Source organism: Schistocerca piceifrons, chromosome 6, assembly GCF_021461385.2.
Source record: "Schistocerca piceifrons isolate TAMUIC-IGC-003096 chromosome 6, iqSchPice1.1, whole genome shotgun sequence".
NCBI lineage: Eukaryota > Metazoa > Arthropoda > Insecta > Orthoptera > Acrididae > Schistocerca > Schistocerca piceifrons.
In genome coordinates, this window is record NC_060143.1 from 274,964,333 (window position 1) to 274,983,613 (window position 19,281).

The 19,281-nt window shown below is 41.6% G+C and overlaps 1 protein-coding gene across 3 annotated transcripts in view; it reads right to left on the reverse strand.

Moving 5' to 3' along the window:
* Window positions 1-11,083: 11,083 nt before the first annotated feature.
* The window catches only part of LOC124803100, a 123,262-nt gene continuing 115,064 nt past the window's right edge, over window positions 11,084-19,281 (reverse strand). For all 3 annotated transcript variants that reach the window (XM_047264255.1, XM_047264257.1, XM_047264256.1), the window contains exon 14: window positions 11,084-11,395. In XM_047264255.1, the coding sequence (XP_047120211.1) occupies window positions 11,257-11,395 (139 nt within the window). In that variant the 3' untranslated portion in view covers window positions 11,084-11,256. The remainder of the gene's footprint in view (window positions 11,396-19,281) is intronic.

Consider the following 19,281-nt stretch of genomic DNA (forward strand, 5'->3'; position numbering starts at 1 on the left):
CTTCGCAACCTCTTAGTTCATCCCTATGAAATCCCCAAACTACCTTCCCTACCCTCTGGCTCCTACCCCTGTAACCGCCCCCGGTGTAAAACCTGTCCCATGCACCCTCCCACCACCACCTATTCCAGTCCTGTAACCCGGAAGGTGTACACGATCAAAGGCAGAGCCACGTGTGAAAGCACCCACGTGATTTACCAACTGACCTGCCTACACTGTGAAGCGTTCTATGTGGGAATGACCAGCAACAAACTGTCCATTCGCATGAATGGACACAGGCAGACAGTGTTTGTTGGTAATGAGGATCACCCTGTGGCTAAACATGCCTTGGTGCACGGCCAGCACATCTTGGCACAGTGTTACACCGTCCGGGTTATCTGGATACTTCCCACTAACACCAACCTGTCAGAACTCCGGAGATGGGAACTTGCCCTTCAGCATATCCTTTCTTCTCGCTATCCGCCAGGCCTCAATCTCCGCTAATTTCTAATTTCAATTTGCCGCCGCTCATACCTCACCTGTCTTTCAACATCATCTTTGCCTCTGTACATCCGCCCCGACTGACATCTCTGCCCAAACTCTTTGCCTTTACAAATGTCTGCTTGTGTCTGTGTATGTGTGGATGGATATGTGTGTGTGTGCGAGTGTATACCTGTCCTTTTTTCCCCCTAAGGTAAGTCTTTCCGCTCCCGGGATTGGAATGACTCCTTACCCTCTCCCTTAAAACCCATATCCTTTTGTCTTTCCTTCTCCTTCCCTCTTTCCTGACGAGGCAACCATTGGTTGCGAAAGCTAGAATTTTGTGTGTATGTTTGTGTGTCTATCGACCTGCCAGCGCTTTTGTTTGGTAAGTTTCATCATCTTTCTTTTTAGATATATTTTTCCCACGTGGAATGTTTCCCTCTATTATATTCATATCATTAATTTGAAGCCAACAATCACGTTTGTTATTGTTATCGTTATTGTTATTGTCACTGTTACATTTCGAAGTCTTTTCTGTCGTCTTATTTCCTCCTTCTGTTTTTGCCAGCAGTTTCACTTTCTATTCACCTTCTCCTTTTTTACCGTAATCCAGTATACAATTTTATCCCGTCGATATACACTCAATAATACGTAATAATACGTAAATCACTTCGAAATCATAACCAAAAAAATTTTTTTTTTTCCGCTTTGCTGCTATAAAATCCACCGTTTCCAGTCCACAAACAGTTCCTTTTAGCTATTAAACAACCCTTTCGGCAGTTTTAATAACTTTTGCTTTATTTCCATTTCCGTTTTTCTCACATCACCGATCATTTTTAGCCGCTTCCCACAGGTTTTAACGTAATTATTTCTTCATCAAACAATTGTTAGCTTCATTTCCATAATCTGCCACCACCAAACCACTCCTTTTAATACATCCTCACGTAGTTTTTTCGAAATTTTCCCGAATTTCTCCACCCTTTAACGTGTTTTGGCGGCAACACAACCACCTAACCTTTATGCACATCATTATCTACCTACACAAGTTCACCACAGGATCAACATAGCCCAGCCCTAACCAACCCTTTTTCGCCTTTTTTCACACCAGATCTCCATTTGCTTTCTAATTTTACCTTTATCTCTCCCCATACATTTTTTCATATTTATTTTCATTTTCATTTCAGCCTCGTGTTCCACTTTCCACCTTCTAGTACCATGTCACCCTCACAACACCTTCACAACGACCCCATTAAGTTTTATTTACATTCCCTCCGCAAACATGCCTTCGCCCTAGCCAGATTACACTCCCATATTTTATTTTCTCAGGCTTGTCTGACATTTGGCATCACCCCCAAAGGCCTCACACTTAAAGTTCCCATCTCTGGCTGCAACCCTTCTTTCCATCAGTCCCTATACCAGTTCCAAACCAAACAATCCATTGCCCTCACCCACCTAATCCTTCACCTACACATCCACTCAGCCAATCAACACGCCCATCAACTCCTATCCTTTATAAAAATTCTCAATCTTTCCTCTCCCACATCCTCACCTGTTGTTCAGAGCATCCTCCTACAGGCCAACCGCAAATTAGAGCAGCATGCCACCCTCCACCTTAAAAAACTATCCAATCTCCTGGTTTCCCACCTCCGGAAAGGCAACTCACTCACCCTTCACAACCTTTCCAGCAAACCTCAACCTCCTCTCATTGCACACAAACCCAGTCTCTCCCATCTACTCAATCTCCCACTTCCAGCTCCACTCCCTCCAAAACCTCAAAATTCCAATCAACGCAATCTGGAACCACAACACCCCAATTCAGTAGTTAACCTTTCCTCCAAACCTCTCTCCCAATCCGAAACCTCTGTCCTATCCAAAGGCCTCACCTTCAGCCCCACTCCCAGATTTAACCAAACAGCCCTCGTCAAAGATTTACTGTCCTACACCCGTACTCTCTGCTGGAAATATCACTTTGCCACGAAGAAAAATGATCCTAATCCTACTCCTAATGATCCAACTCCCCAAGACACTATCCAAATTGAACCATGCCTGGAACAGTTCCGTCCTCCGTCACAGCGGGACCCACCTCCTCTTCCTCAAAATCACCCTCTCCTAACCTTCCAGGAATTTCTGACTTCCAGCTTTGCCTCTCAATCCTTCTTAAAAAACCTTAATCCTACTCCCAACATCACCACTGCTGAAGCCCAGGCTATCCGTGATCTGAAGGCTGACCGATCCATCGTCATTCTTCCGGCGGACAAGGGTTCCACAACTGTGGTACTTGATCGTCGGGAGTATGTGGCTGAGGGACTGCGACAGCTTTCAGACAACACTACTTACAAAGTTTGCCAAGGCAATCCCATTCCTGACGTCCAGGCGGAGCTTCAAGGAATCCTCAGAACCTTAGGCCCCCTACAAAACCTTTCACCCGACTCCATCAACCTCCTGACCCCACCAACACCCCGCACCCCTACCTTCTACCTTCTTCCCAAAATTCACAAACCCAATCATCCCGGCCGTCCCATTGTAGCTGGTTACCAAGCCCCCACCGAACGCATCTCTGCCTACGTAGATCAACACCTTCAACCCATTACATGCAGTCTCCCATCCTTCATCAAAGACACCAACCACTTTCTCAAACGCCTGGAATCCCTACCCAGTCTGTTACCCCCGGAAACCATCCTTGTAACCATTGATGCCACTTCCTTATACACAAATATTCCGCATGTCCAGGGCCTCACTGCGATGGAGCACTTCCTTTCACGCCGATCACCTGCCGCCCTACCTAAAACCTCTTTCCTCATTACCTTAGCCAGCTTCATCCTGACCCACAACTTCTTCACTTTTGAAGGCCAGACATACCAACAATTAAAGGGAACAGCCATGGGTACCAGGATGGCCCCCTCGTATGCCAACCTATTCATGGGTCGCTTAGAGGAAGCCTTCCTGGTTACCCAGGCCTGCCAACCCGAAGTTTGGTACAGATTTATTGATGACATTTTCGTGATCTGGACTCACAGTGAAGAAGAACTCCAGAATTTCCTCTCCAACCTCAACTCCTTTGGTTCCATCAGATTCACCTGGTCCTACTCCAAATCCCATGCCACTTTCCTTGACGTTGACCTCCACCTGTCCAATGGCCAGCTTCACACGTCCGTCCACATTAAACCCACCAACAAGCAACAGTACCTCCATTATGACAGCTGCCACCCATTCCACATCAAACGGTCCCTTCCCTACAGCCTAGGTGTTCGTGGCAAACGAATCTGCTCCAGTCCGGAATCCTTGAACCATTACACCAACAACCTGAAAACAGCTTTTGCATCCCGTAACTACCCTCCCGACCTGGTACAGAAGCAAATAACCAGAGCCACATCCTCATCTCCTCAAACCCGGAACCTTCCACAGAAGAACCCCAAAAGTGCCCCACTTGTGACAGGATACTTTCCGGGACTGGATCAGATTCTGAATGTGGCTCTCCAGCAGGGATACGACTTCCTCAAATCCTGCCCTGAAATGAGATCCATCCTTCATGAAATCCTCCCCACTCCACCAAGAGTGTCTTTCCGCCGTCCACCTAACCTTCGCAACCTCTTAGTTCATCCCTATGAAATCCCCAAACCACCTTCCCTACCCTCTGGCTCCTACCCCTGTAACCGCCCCCGGTGTAAAACCTGTCCCATGCACCCTCCCACCACCACCTATTCCAGTCCTGTAACCCGGAAGGTGTACACGATCAAAGGCAGAGCCACGTGTGAAAGCACCCACGTGATTTACCAACTGACCTGCCTACACTGTGAAGCGTTCTATGTGGGAATGACCAGCAACAAACTGTCCATTCGCATGAATGGACACAGGCAGACAGTGTTTGTTGGTAATGAGGATCACCCTGTGGCTAAACATGCCTTGGTGCACGGCCAGCACATCTTGGCACAGTGTTACACCGTCCGGGTTATCTGGATACTTCCCACTAACACCAACCTGTCAGAACTCCGGAGATGGGAACTTGCCCTTCAGCATATCCTTTCTTCTCGCTATCCGCCAGGCCTCAATCTCCGCTAATTTCTAATTTCAATTTGCCGCCGCTCATACCTCACCTGTCTTTCAACATCATCTTTGCCTCTGTACATCCGCCCCGACTGACATCTCTGCCCAAACTCTTTGCCTTTACAAATGTCTGCTTGTGTCTGTGTATGTGTGGATGGATATGTGTGTGTGTGCGAGTGTATACCTGTACTTTTTTCCCCCTAAGGTAAGTCTTTCCGCTCCCGGGATTGGAATGACTCCTTACCCTCTCCCTTAAAACCCATATCCTTTTGTCTTTCCTTCTCCTTCCCTCTTTCCTGACGAGGCAACCATTGGTTGCGAAAGCTAGAATTTTGTGTGTATGTTTGTGTGTCTATCGACCTGCCAGCGCTTTTGTTTGGTAAGTTTCATCATCTTTCTTTTTAGATATATTTTTCCCACGTGGAATGTTTCCCTCTATTATATATATATATATATATATATATATATATATATATATATATATATATATATATATATATATATATATATATGTTGTTGTGGTCTTCAGTCCTGAGACTGGTTTGATGCAGCTCTCCATGCTACTCTATCCTGTGCAAGCATTTTCATCTCCCAGTACCTACTGCAACCTACATCCTTCTGAATCTGCTTAGTGTATTCATCTCTTGGTCTCCCTCTACGATTTTTACCCTCCACGCTGCCCTCCAATACTAAATTGGTGATCCCTTGATGCCTCAGAACATGTCCTACCAACCGATCCCTTCTTCTGGTCAAGTTGTGCCACAAACTTCTCTTCTCCCCAATCCTATTCAATACTTCCTCATTAGTTATGTGATCTACCCATCTAATCTTCAGCATTCTTCTGTAGCACCACATTTCGAAAGCTTCTATTCTCTTCTTGTCCAAACTATTTATCGTCCATGTTTCACTTCCATACATGGCTACACTCCATACGAATACTTTCAGAAATGACTTCCTGACACTTAAATCAATACTGGATGTTAACAAATTTCTCTTCTTCAGAAACGCTTTCCTTGCCATTGCCAGCCTACATTTTATATCCTCTCTACTTCGACCATCATCAGTTATTTTGCTCCCCAAATAGCAAAACTCCTTTACTACTTTAAGTGCCTCATTTCCTAATCTAATTCCCTCAGCATCACCCGACTTAATTAGACTACATTCCATTATCCTTGTTTTGCTTTTGTTGATGTTCATCTTATATCCTCCTTTCAAGACACTGTCCATTCCATTCAACTGCTCTTCCAAGTCCTTTGCTGTCTCTGACAGAATTACAATGTCATCGGCGAACCTCAAAGTTTTTATTTCTTCTCCATGAATTTTAATACCTACTCCCAATTTTTCTTTTGTTTCCTTTACTGCTTGCTCAATATACAGATTGAACAACATCGGGGAGAGGCTACAACCCTGTCTTACTCCCTTCCCAACCACTGCTTCCCTTTCATGTCCCTCGACTCTTATAACTGCCATCTGGTTTCTGTACAAATTGTAAATAGCTTCTCACTCCCTGTATTTTACCCCTGCCACCTTTAGAATTTGAAAGAGAGTATTCCAGTCAACATTGTCAAAAGCTTTCTCTAAGTCTACAAATGCTAGAAACGTAGGTTTGCCTTTCCTTAATCTTTCTTCTAAGATAAGGCGTAAGGTCAGTATTGCCTCACGTGTTCCAGTGTTTCTACGGAATCCAAACTGATCTTCCCCGAGGTTGGCTTCTACTAGTTTTTCCATTCGTCTGTAAAGAATTCGTGTTAGTATTTTGCACCTGTGACTTATTAAGCTGATAGTTCGGTAATTTTCACATCTGTCAACACCTGCTTTCTTTGGGATTGGAATTATTATATTCTTCTTGAAATCTGAGGGTATTTCGCCTGTTTCATACATCTTGCTCACCAGATGGTAGAGTTTTGTCAGGACTGGCTCTCCCACGGCCGTCAGTAGTTCCAATGGAATATTGTCTACTCCGGGGGCCTTGTTTCGACTCAGGTCTTTCAGTGCTCTGTCAAACTCTTCACGCAGTATCATATCCCCCATTTCATCTTCATCTACATCCTCTTCCATTTCCATAATATTGTCCTCAAGTACATCGCCCTTGTATAGACCCTCTATATACTCCTTCCACCTTTCTGCTTTCCCTTCTTTGCTTAGAACTGGGTTTCCATCTGAGCTCTTGATATTCATACAAGTCGTTGTCTTATCTCCAAAGGTCTCTTTAATTTTCCTGTAGGCGGTATCTATCTTACCCCTAGTGAGATAGGCCTCTACATCCTTACATTTGTCCTCTAGCCATCCCTGCTTAGCCATTTTGCACTTCCTGACAATCTCATTTTTGAGACGTTTGTATTCCTTTTTGCCTGTTTCACTTACTGCATTTTTATATTTTCTCCTTTCATCAATTAAATTCAATATTTCTTCTGTTACCCAAGGATTTCTACTAGCCCTCGTCTTTTTACCTACTTGATCCTCTGCTGCCTTCACTACTTCATCCCACAAAGCTACCCATTCTTCTTCTACTGTATTTATTTCCCCCATTCCTGTCAATTGCTCCCTTATGCTCTCCCTGAATCTCTGTACAACCTCTGGTTCTTTTAGTTTATCCAGGTCCCATCTCCTTAAATTCCCACCTTTTTGCAGTTTCTTCAGTTTTAATCTACAGGTCATAACCAATAGATTGTGGTCCGAGTCCACATCTGCCCCTGGAAATGTCTTACAATTTAAAACCTGGTTCCTAAATCTCTGTCTTACCATTATATAATCTATCTGATACCTTTTAGTATCTCCAGGGTTCTTCCATGTATACAACCTTCTTTCATGATTCTTAAAGCAAGTGTTAGTTATGATTATGTTGTGCTCTGTGCAAAATTCGACGAGGCGGCTTCCTCTTTCATTTCTGTCCCCCAATCCATATTCACCTACTATGTTTCCTTCTCTCCCTTTTCCTACACTCGAATTCCAGTCACCCATGACTATTAAATTTTCGTCTCCCTTCACAATCTGAATAATTTCTTTTATTTCATCATACATTTCTTCAATTTCTTCGTCATCTGCAGAGCTAGTTGGCATATAAACTTGTACTACTGTAGTAGGTGTGGGCTTCGTATCTATCTTGGCCACAATAATGCGTTCACTATGCTGTTTGTAGTAGCTTACCCGCATTCCTATTCATTATTAAACCTACTCCTGCATTACCCCTATTTGATTTTGTGTTTATAACCCTGTAGTCACCTGACCAGAAGTCTTGTTCCTCCTGCCACCGAACTTCACTAATTCCCACTATATCTAACTTCAACCTATCCATTTCCCTTTTTAAATTTTCTAACCTACCTGCCCGATTAAGGGATCTGACATTCCACGCTCCGATCCGTAGAACGCCAGTTTTCTTTCTCCTGATAACGACATCCTCTTGAGTAGTCCCCGCCCGGAGATCCGAATGGGGGACTATTTTACCTCCGGAATATTTTACCCAAGAGGACGCCATCATCATGTAATCATACAGTAAAGCTGCATGCCCTCGGGAAAAATTACGGCTGTAGTTTCCCCTTGCTTTCAGCCGTTCGCAGTACCAGCACAGCAAGGCCGTTTTGGTTATTGTTACAAGGCCAGATCAGTCAATCATCCAGACTGTTGCCCTTGCAACTACTGAAAAGGCTGCTGCCCCTCTATATATATATATATAGAAAGAAACATTCCACGTGGGAAAAATATGTTAAAAAAAGGTGCTGTGACTTACCAAAAGGGAAAGCGCTGGTAGATAGACACAATACAAAACACACACACAAATATCAAGCTTTCACAACCCACAATTGCTTCATCAGGAAAGAGGGAAGGAGAGGGAAAGACGAAAGGATGTGGGTTTTAAGGGAGAGGGTAAGGAGTCATTCCAATCCCGGGAGCGGAAAGACTTACCTTAGGAGGAAAAAGGGACAGGTATACACTCGCACACACACATATCCTCTCCTTCCCCCTTTCCTGATGAAGCAACTGTGGGTTGCGAAAGCTTGAATTTTGTGTGTGTGTTTGTGTTTGTTAGTGTGTCTATCAACATACCAACACTTTCGTTTATATATAGAGGAACACCAGAAGTTGAGTTTATAAGGAAAGCAAGATTTATTTCTCTCTCTTCCTTTACTTTCTCAAAAGAACATGAGTAACCAATTACTAGTATTTGAAATGATGATGGTAACATAATAATTCTTTTTACAGGTTTCTTGAGCATAATGAACTACTAAACATAAAATTCCTTGTTACGTATTTTATTAAATAATTTCATAATAAAGATATACAAAAGATCTTTGGTAATGATGTGCAGTGTACTATGAAAGATTTTGCAATTATAGAAATGTGCGTGAAGATGTAGTGTGTTGATGAAAATTTTAGTTTCTTTACAGTACACTAGACAAATTGTAAATTCACATTACTAACATTTGATAGTAAATCATGCTGTAGAATTCTTAATAATTTTCAAGTATTCTCTTTGATCACAGTGACAGAAATATCACTGCAGTAAATACATTCTTTTTCCAATGGCTGAAACCAAAATGCAAGAAGTTTCACCTGAAGATACGGAGATAGCTCATGAAATATTTCTATGTATAAAAACAACTGTAAGTATTACAAACAATAGATATTACAGACAATAAATCAGTGGCAGTCCCATCATGAAATAATAATTTGCTCTGCAGACAAAGCTACATCGGTGACAACATAGATAAGAGCATGAAAACATGTTTGAAGGAAACGATTTCCTACTAGAGGGAAAAGTTTGTTAAAGAATATGTGATATACTCTCACATACTGCAACAGTCATCAGCATAAAACACTACATGATTACTGGAAACAATCTTTCAAAATGTGGCTATTGTAATATTTTGTCTTGTGAATATACAGGGTGTACATAAAGTCCGGGAACACTTTCAATTATTTATTGCACAAGAACCAAACATTGTACAGATATCATACATAAGTCATTTTGAAGAGAAACCCTGAAAGTTTTTTTTTCATGTATACCGCCACAGCATAGTTTGGTAATTTGCTGACAGTTAGTGCTAGTCACAAGCATGGCGAGTTCAGGTGCGGAGCAAGCTTTCTGTGTGTTGGAGTTCAACAAAAACAAGTGGCTACAGCTGTTCAGTGGATGTTTAGAACCATGTACAATAAGAAGCTGCCACAAAGGAAGACCATTTACCACTGGCACAACAAATTCATTACAACGGGTTGCTTGTGCCCGGCAAAGAGAAGCAGACGTCCCAGTGTGAGTGAAAAGAATGTGGAGCGCGAACGAGAGCACTGTCACTGGATATTCTTACTTGGACATGTTGTAGCAATGGCTGATGCCTCAAATGCAGTCGGACTCTCCATTCATCTTTCAGCAGGTTGGGGCTCCACCCCATTTTCATCGTGAAGTGCGTGGGGACCTGAACACAGAGCTGCTGCATCGATGGATTGGCCGTGCTACAGAAGGGGACAGCTGTTTCATGAAATAGCCTCCATGATCACCAGATTTCATTCCATGTGACTTTTTTATGTAGGGATACATTAAAGATCTGGTGTATGTACCGCCTCTACCACGTGATGTAGCAGAGCTCCGGGAGAGAACATGGGAAGTAACTGCCACAGTCGATGATGCCATGCTGGGATGGATATGGGAAGAATTCGTTTACTGTATTGACGTCTGCCGGGTCACTCATGGTTCGCATATTGAATGTTTGGAAAAAGAAAAACTTTCAGAGTTCCTCTTCAAAATGCAATATGTATGACATCTGTACAATGTTTAGTTCTTGTGCAACAAATAATTGGAAGGGTTCCTGGACTTTATGTACACCCTGTATATAATTTAGTGTACTGAGCATTGTAATTAACCAGAGTATGATTTCATTTATTGATTTGTTCTTACTAAATAGAATACATATTACTGACAAGGAACATAATATACATGACTGGCAATTTTAAATGATCATCTTGTCTTTTGGGTATTTTTAGTTGTGTTTCTCCATTACATGATGCTGACAGTGTTTATACGAGAATAGTTGTTATAATTTAGGGTAAATATTAAATTCGTTTATAAGTACAGAAATCTCCAAACCAGTGTCTCCAATGTAGATAAGACGATTATAGCTATTTCTAATTCAAAAATACATTGTCATATGAATCAGTAGTAGTATGCAGATATATGTGTGTGTGTGTGTGTGTGTGTGTGTGTGTGTGATGTTTTCCCCATATCTGTTTCATGTGTTACAAATGCTTTTCAGCTTATTTATCATAGCTTATCTTAAAAAAATAAGTGAATCAATGATAATTTAAGCATTACTGGGTATAATGTATCACAGCCTTAGTCTATCAATGCTATTAAGGTACAAGAAACTTTCTTCTGTACAGAAAACATAAAATACAAGAATTTATCTGAAAACACTTAATAATCAAATCACTTTACATTCATGATTCAATATAATATATTGATTTTGCTCTGGTTGCTTTCTCATTATCCTTCATTGTGAAAACAGTTAAATAATCTGTAAAGAATGCTAATGACAGGAATGAAGAATATTAACAACTTATACACATAGGAACACAGAACATTGCAAAATTTTCAGGGAACAAATATATTTACAAAAAAGGTTGAATATTTATTTACAATAAAAAAGTCTGATCTGTCCTCTCTATTCCTGCACGTACAGTAATGCTGTACAGCCTTGTAAAATATTCAGTCAGAAACCAATTGTTCTTACGAAATATTTGCACTACAAATATTCAGTTTCCTCAAGTCCTGTATAAAACACTTTTGAGATATTTTGGGTTGTTCGATTTATAAAGTATTAGATTGTCAAGACATTTTTGAAGTTCCCAAACATCTCTCAAGTCTTCTTCAGATCCTTCTTCAAAGCTGAGGTAGGAAGTCCTGAGGAGGAAAAAAAAATTAGATATCATAAAGTGACAGTAAAAAACAGACCTGAAAATCTTAATTAGGTACATCTGCGTATTCACTGAAAATAAAAAGCCAAGACATAATGATCACTGCCCTCCATGTGAGGGCGTAGCAGAGACAAATGGGCAATGTTTGTAGCAATGGTACTAGCGGCAAATGGGGAAATCCAGTAAGACATAAGTGACTTTGACAGAAGGCAGATTGTTATAGCCTGGCACATGGAAACAAACATGTCAGAACTGGTGAGGGTGGTAGACTGTTCATGTGCACTATTGTGAGCATCTATGGAAACAGGTTGAAGGATAGTGAAACCAAAATTAGGTGCAAGGTGTTGGATGTCCATAGCTGATGGCAGAATGTGGAGGTTGGAGGCTTGTCCACTTTGTAAAGAGGCCAACCTGATGAAAGAGAGATAGCGCTGGAACAGGTACAAGTGTTTCAGAGCACACTGTTAAGTGCACATTGCCGAACATAGGTCTCTGCAACAGATGAATCGTGTGTTCTCATCTGGACTCAACAACATCAGTTATGATTGCAGTGGCCAGAGGTCATCAAGACTGAACCATGAATCAGTGGAATTGTGTTGCCTGGTCAGATGAATCACATTTCACTATGTTACACCTAGTCAATGTTCTTGTATGGATATGACATCCTCAGGTGAATGGCTGCTTGAAATGTGCACCATGTCATGAATGCAGACCAGTGGGGACAGTATTATGCAAATAGCATACATTTACCTGCACATCTCTGGGATCTAAGGCAGTAATTGAAAGCATTATGACACCTCTGGATTACATGAACATTATTGCAGACCACCTGCATCCCTTCATTCTTGATGCCTGTTCCGTCACCACTGGTACTGCTCAGCAGGATAACTGTCAGTTCCCAAAGCTAGAATCATGTGGCAGTTATTTGAGGAGTGAGATAGTGAGCTTATATTGATGTCTCAGTCAACAAATTTGCCTGATATAAACCAGATGAAACCCATCTCTGATACCACTGGGCACCAGCTTTACACCCACAGACCAACATGTAATTAGTTTTATGTAGTTGTTCCACTTTAAACATCTCTGCATCCATATTCCTAGATATTTTAGGGGCATGACTGTTCCTTGTGACTGTTCTGAAATCATATAATCATACAATAATGGGTCTTTCTGCATATTTATGCACAATATATTATATCTGAAACTTCCTGGCAGATTAAAACTGTGTGCCCGACCGAGACTCGAACTCGGGACCTTTGCCTTTCGCGGGCAAGTGCTCTACCAACTGAGCTACCGAAGCACGACTCACGCCCGGTACTCACAGCTTTACTTCTGCCAGTACCTCGTCTCCTACCTTCCAAATTTTACAGAAGCTCTCCTGCGAACCTTGCAGAACTAGCACTCCTGAGAGAAAGGATATTGCAGAGACATGGCTTAGCCACAGCCTGGGGGATGTTTTCAGAATGAGATTTTCACTCTGCAGCGGAGTGTGCGCTGATATGAAACTTCCTGGCAGATTAAAACTGTGTGCCCGACCGAGACTCGAACTCGGGAGCTTTGCCTTTCGCGGGCAAGTGCTCTACCAACTGAGCTACCGAAGCACGACTCACGCCCGGTACTCACAGCTTTACTTCTGCCAGTACCTCGTCTCCTACCTTCCAAACTTTACAGAAGCTCTCCTGCGAACCTTGCAGAACTAGCACTGCTGAAAGAAAGGATATTGCGGAGACATGGCTTAGCCACAGCCTGGGGGATGTTTTCAGAATGAGATTTTCACTCTGCAGCGGAGTGTGCGCTGATATGAAACTTCCTGGCAGATTAAAACTGTGTGCCCGACCGAGACTCGAACTCGGGAGCTTTGCCTTTCGCGGGCAAGTGCTCTACCAACTGAGCTACCGAAGCACGACTCACGCCCGGTACTCACAGCTTTACTTCTGCCAGTACCTCGTCTCCTACCTTCCAAACTTTACAGAAGCTCTCCTGCGAACCTTGCAGAACTAGCACTGCTGAAAGAAAGGATATTGCGGAGACATGGCTTAGCCACAGCCTGGGGGATGTTTCCAGAATGAGATTTTCTTTCTGCAGCAGAGTGTGCGCTGATATGAAACTTCCTGGCAGATTAAAACTGTGTGCTCGACCGAGACTCAAACTCGGGACCTTTGCCTTTCGCGGGCAAGTGCTCTACCAACTGAGCTACCGAAGCACGACTCACGCCCAGTACTCACAGCTTTACTTCTGCCAGTACCTCGTCTCCTACCTTCCAAACTTTACAGAAGCTCTCCTGTGAACCTTGCAGAAGTAGCACTCCTGAAAGAAAGGATATTGCGGATTTTCTGTGACGTTGGTAGATGGACTTTTACTGTTGAATTAGTTGAATGTTTCACACATGGCTCTCCTTATTCTAATTGTGGTTTTGTTCAGTTTTTGTTTGTCTATGATGCTTTGGCTACTTATAAATTAGCAGTGAAGCTCTCTTTCCTTTCATAGTAGCTTTTTAACATGGATGTTGAATCATGGCAAGTATTTTCCAGCCCTTGTAACTTTGCTTGGCACATACCTGTCTAAGGTCTAATGTAAAATACTCTTGAACCTCATCCAATGGTCCTCAATAATTTCACATTCTGAAGATGGATTTTTCATGTTGACTGCTCAGGTAATCTGAAAGTTTTTTTTTGTCACTTTTGCAAAGTAGAAGCATTCAATGATGCACTGATGACCTTATGATCACTGATTCCCTGTTCCATGCTAACTGAGATGAAATTTTAGGCCTGTTGGTGACCAGGAGTTCTACTTGTAGTATGTTGCCTCCATCACCAGCATTCAACCTATTTTTCAGTCTGAATTTAGGATTTCACTGCTATTAATATCTGACTTCAACCAGCTTTCTACACCTAGTTCTGTGTGGGCACTGTTATCATTTATAAGTGAGATTAGTTCTGGGACCTCTCCATGGATGCTCCTGCAGTTAACTAATACTGTATTAACGTTTTCTTTCTCCAATATGTCATGACGAATCTCTTTAATAACCCTCCTCCACCCTGCCTTCCCCCATCAGTATGATCTCCACAACTGCCCCTGCTTATGGCAATCTAGGGGTTCAACAATGATCAGTGATGGAAGCTGATGGAAGTGGACCTATTGCCACCCCCTAAGCCACATCTTGCATCCCTCATATTCGCCTGAGAGACTCCTCATAAATCCAACTTAGTAGCAGTGATCAATCTGCAGAGAAATGAGATATCTCAAGAGGTGCAGCCACCTCTATGCCACACCCTCCATTTGGCACTCACTCCCCCATTGGCAGACTGAAGTACCACAATGGGGGCATATGATGGGCTAGTGCTGATGTCTGTGCCTCTGGTCATGGAATTGGCTGACAGCAGAGTAAAGATCCTACAGGAATATTTAATGGGGATGTCAGCATCTTTCTTTCCCTTACTCAGTGGGCCAGGCACACGCCATGCCACTTTTGCCCCTACATGCTGGTTAAATGGGGCAAAGTTTCTTGTGTCTTACAGATTAGGGTTTCCTGCTAAGCTGCAGTATCAATATGAAGTATGAGATATTGCAGTTATCAAGTATTAAAAGTTACTCACAGCTCTGCAGATGGTGCAAGCCAGGGGTACAAAAGGTGTGCCCTCTGGAATTAGTTCTGAACTTAAATGTCTGTGCACAGTCACAAACAGCCCCTTGCTTGTTATCTTTTGCAGTATTCAGACCAGGTCATTTGAGAGAGTATTTGACTATTGCCTGTAGCACAGATTCTCTCTTTAAGCATTTACTCTGGAGTGATTTTATACACTTATGATGTCCATGTTGTGTTTTAGACTCGGCTTCTAGCCAGTCGTTCACTACATCAACTTAGTTATTACTAACTACTCAGAACTGTCATTTGTTTAATGGTCATCATGTAATGACTGATATTAAGCTCTCACTACATACACCGAATAGGATAGTAAACCATCTACAATGAAATCTTTTGCTTCATAAATTCCCACTTTATACATACATATAATAAAACGGGACTTAATTCCTTCTCTTAAGCATCACAATATTGTAACTCTCAAAACAGGAAATGTTCTACACATTTTGTTCCCCAGATGATTTGTGCTTTATGCTGATTTCAGCTGCTCTTACTCTTCATTTCAATTTCTTTCTGTTCTACCTTTCTCCATGACAAATGCTATTTGGAAAGGATAACAATCCTAAATGGAGGAACAATGTTGAAGGTGTGACTAATTTATGTAATTGGTGCACAGACAGGAACAGGCCTATATCTTAGCATTGGTCATAGAAAACATCCGTCAAGTTTTGAATGGTACAGAAGAGGTGCATAACAAGCCCCTGGTAAGAAATTTTACATGCACTTATCTCTTACAAAGTATGCTACAGAAACTTCAGTAACATTGCATAAATGATAATGAAGTAACTGCTCCAGTCCCACAGTTAGTTCAATAACATGGCTGATTTCAGCTAAGATACAATCTTCCTCAGGCGTTCATTTTGACAAATTGTATGTTTAACTATGAGCCCAAGTAATAGGCTTCACAAGAACTGTGTATGTATGAATGTTAAACATAGCATTGTAATCACTATTAAATTTCAATCCTATAATCTTCTGTCATATACACATTGTATAGGCTGAATCATGTGCTCATGCATACACTATAGTATGTTGGAGTAAGTAACTGAAGATAATGATGTACAAATTGAAAAACAAATTGTATTAAAAACAAACTATGCAAAGCAGCTATTACTTCATTACATACAATAGTACAGCTGCATAACATTCTCTAGGACAGGTAAAGCATGGACAAAACCAATTTATATTGGAAGCACTTTTGGATGTTGTCAAAACTCTTCTTACAAACTGTCTGACATAGCATATGTAATTGCTGTGAGATGAGTATCCTACATAAATCATCCCTTAGAGATTATGTAAGATGTAACAAAGTCCTCCAGAGTTTTAAGTAATAGGGAGCATTGTGAATAATAGCACGTCTTTCACAGTCTCAATTGGCACTCATGGATGAATGGTAAGATAGGACCAGGCAACTGACTTCTTTCAGTAAGAAGGGTTAAATTTGGAGGCAAAGTAATATAAACATAACTTGTAAAACTACTCAATGAATACTTGTGGGTAAAGATAATTTCACAAAACTGCAACAGTGCTGTAACTGTTCAATTTTAAAAGAAAGGAAACAGGAAAAATTTTAATAAACTACACAAGAGTTCCTCTCCGCAATGAGAATAGTAGTCATTGAAATTATCGCCATCCACACAGAAGAAGACAGTGGTTCTTAACCAAGTAAAGGAACAAGTTAGCTTTAGTGTTGAATATATTTGCAAGTGATGAATGGAATTATAGAATTTAGTGATGAGTATGAATTACCATTTCACCCCAGTTTTAAAGGTTTTGACAAAGTTTTTGAATGAATTTTGACTAAGTCTAGGCTAACTTTCTTTGAGAAACAAGGCACTCATTTCATGTTCAAATGAAGATGACAAACAAACACAGTTAATGTAACATTTTAATGTAGCCATTGAAGCTCCAAAATACATTTAACTCAAGCAGGAAAATAAAACATTGAAATATTGTGTCTCAAGATTTTGTGTTATTAGTCAAAATATCCCTAACCTAAAAGCTACAACCAGCAACACTCCTTGGCAAAATGAGAAAATGTGTATTAAAAATGGGGAAGGCTGGATCATGGTAGTGTTGAAAGATGATTATGAAGACAATCTGCCTACAATTGCATGTAATTTCTTATACTATTCTTGTCATGAACCATGGGCCTTGCCATTGATGGGGATGGGCTGCATGCCTCAGTGATACAGATACATGTACTATAGGTGCAACCATGATGAAGGGCTACCTGTTGAGAAGCCAGACAACTGTATGGTTCCTGAAGAGGAGCAACAGCCTTTTCAGTAGTTGCAGTGTTAACAGTCTGGGTGATTGACTGAGCTGGCCTTGTATCATCAACCGAAACAGGCTTGCTCTGATGATGGTGCAAATGGCTTAAAGCAAGGCACACCACAGCTGTAATTTTTCCCAAGGGCCTGCAGGTCTGCTGCATGGTTGAATGATGACAGCTTCCTCTCGTGTAAAACATCCTGGTGTTAAATCATACCCCATTTGAATTTCTGGGTGGGAACTACTCAGGAGCATTTCATCATCAGGAGAAACAAAACTGGTGCTCTACAGATTGGAGTATGGAATGTTAGATCCCTTACTTGAGCAGGTAGGTTAGAAAATTTAGAAAGGGGAATGGATAGGTTGTAGCTAGATATAGTGGGAATTATAGAAGTTCGGTGGCAGGAGGAACAGGACTTCTAGTCAGGAGAATACAGGGTTATAAATACAAAATCAAATAGGGGTAATGCAGGAGTGGGTTTAATAATGAATAAGAAAATTGGAATGTGAGTAAAATGCTATGGACAGCATAATGAATAAATCATTGTAGCCAAGACAGACACAGCCATCACAGTAATACAAGTTTATATGCCAACAAGCTCCACAGATGATGAAGAGACTGAAAACTGTGTGATTCTATAAAACAAATTATCCAGATAGTTACAGGAGACAAAAAATTAAAATTGTGATGGGGGACTGAAATTCGATAGCTGGAATAGGAAGAGAAGGAAACACAGTAGGTGAATATGGACTGAGGGAAGGAAATGAAAGTGGAAGCTGCCCGGTAGAACTTTGCACAGAGCACAATTTAATCATCACTAATATGTGGTTTAAAAATAATAAAAGAAGGCTGTATATGTGGAAGGGGTCTGGAGGCACCAGAAGGCTTCAGACTGATTATATAATGGTAAGGCGGGGATTTCAGAACCAGATTTTAAATTGTAAGGCATTTCCAGGGGCAGATGTGGAATCTGACCACAATTTATAGGTTATAAGCTGTAGTTTAAAACTTAAGAAATTGCAAAAAGGTAGGAAATTCAGGAGATGGGACCTGGATAAGTTGAAAGAACAAGAGGTCGTTGAGGATTTCAGAGGGAGCAATAGGCAGCAGCTGACTAGAATGGGGAAAGGAATATAGTAGAAGACAAATGGATAACTTTAAGAGATGAAATAAAGAAGACAGCAGAGGATAAAATGGATAAAAAGGCCTAGCAGAAATCCTAGGATAACATGGAAAATATTGTATTTAACTGAAAAAGAAGAAAATATAAAAATTCAGCAAATGAAGCAGGTGAAAGGGAATACAAACACACAACCCCCCACACCTGTTTATGTCTCCACATCACCTCCATTATGTGACACTCTCCACTGGTTTTGGCACGTGCATCACATACCTAGCCCATTAGCCCATATACCTCCCACACCTTTCCACCGCATCCCTACCCAATATACTGGCTGCCTCTCTCAGGGCCACTACCTACCCATCCCCAACCCACCTTCCTGCCTCCCCCCCCCCCCCCCCTCCCTCATTTTCTCACCCAGTTAACCAGACAAACTGAAATCATGGCATTGTGCATCCTGCTAACACTGTGTCAGTGTGTGTGTGTGTGTGTGTGTGTGTGTAAGTGTGTGTGTGTGTGTGTGTGTGTGTGTGTGTGCAGTACACTTGCTGGAGAAAGGATTGATTCTGAAAGCTATCAAGTTTTCTTTCTCTTTTGTGTGTGCCTGTTGATTACTCAATGCATCTGCTATTCAGTGAGTGGTCTCCTCTACTCCAAAATTATTTACATTCTATCAGTATTTTCCTAATATATTTATGAATGAAACTTCCTGGCAGATTAAAACTGTGTGTCGGACTGAGACTCGAACTCAGGACCTTTGCCTTTCGTGGGCAAGTGCTCTACCAACTGAGCTACCCAAGCACGACTCACGCCCCGTCCTCACAGCTTTACTTC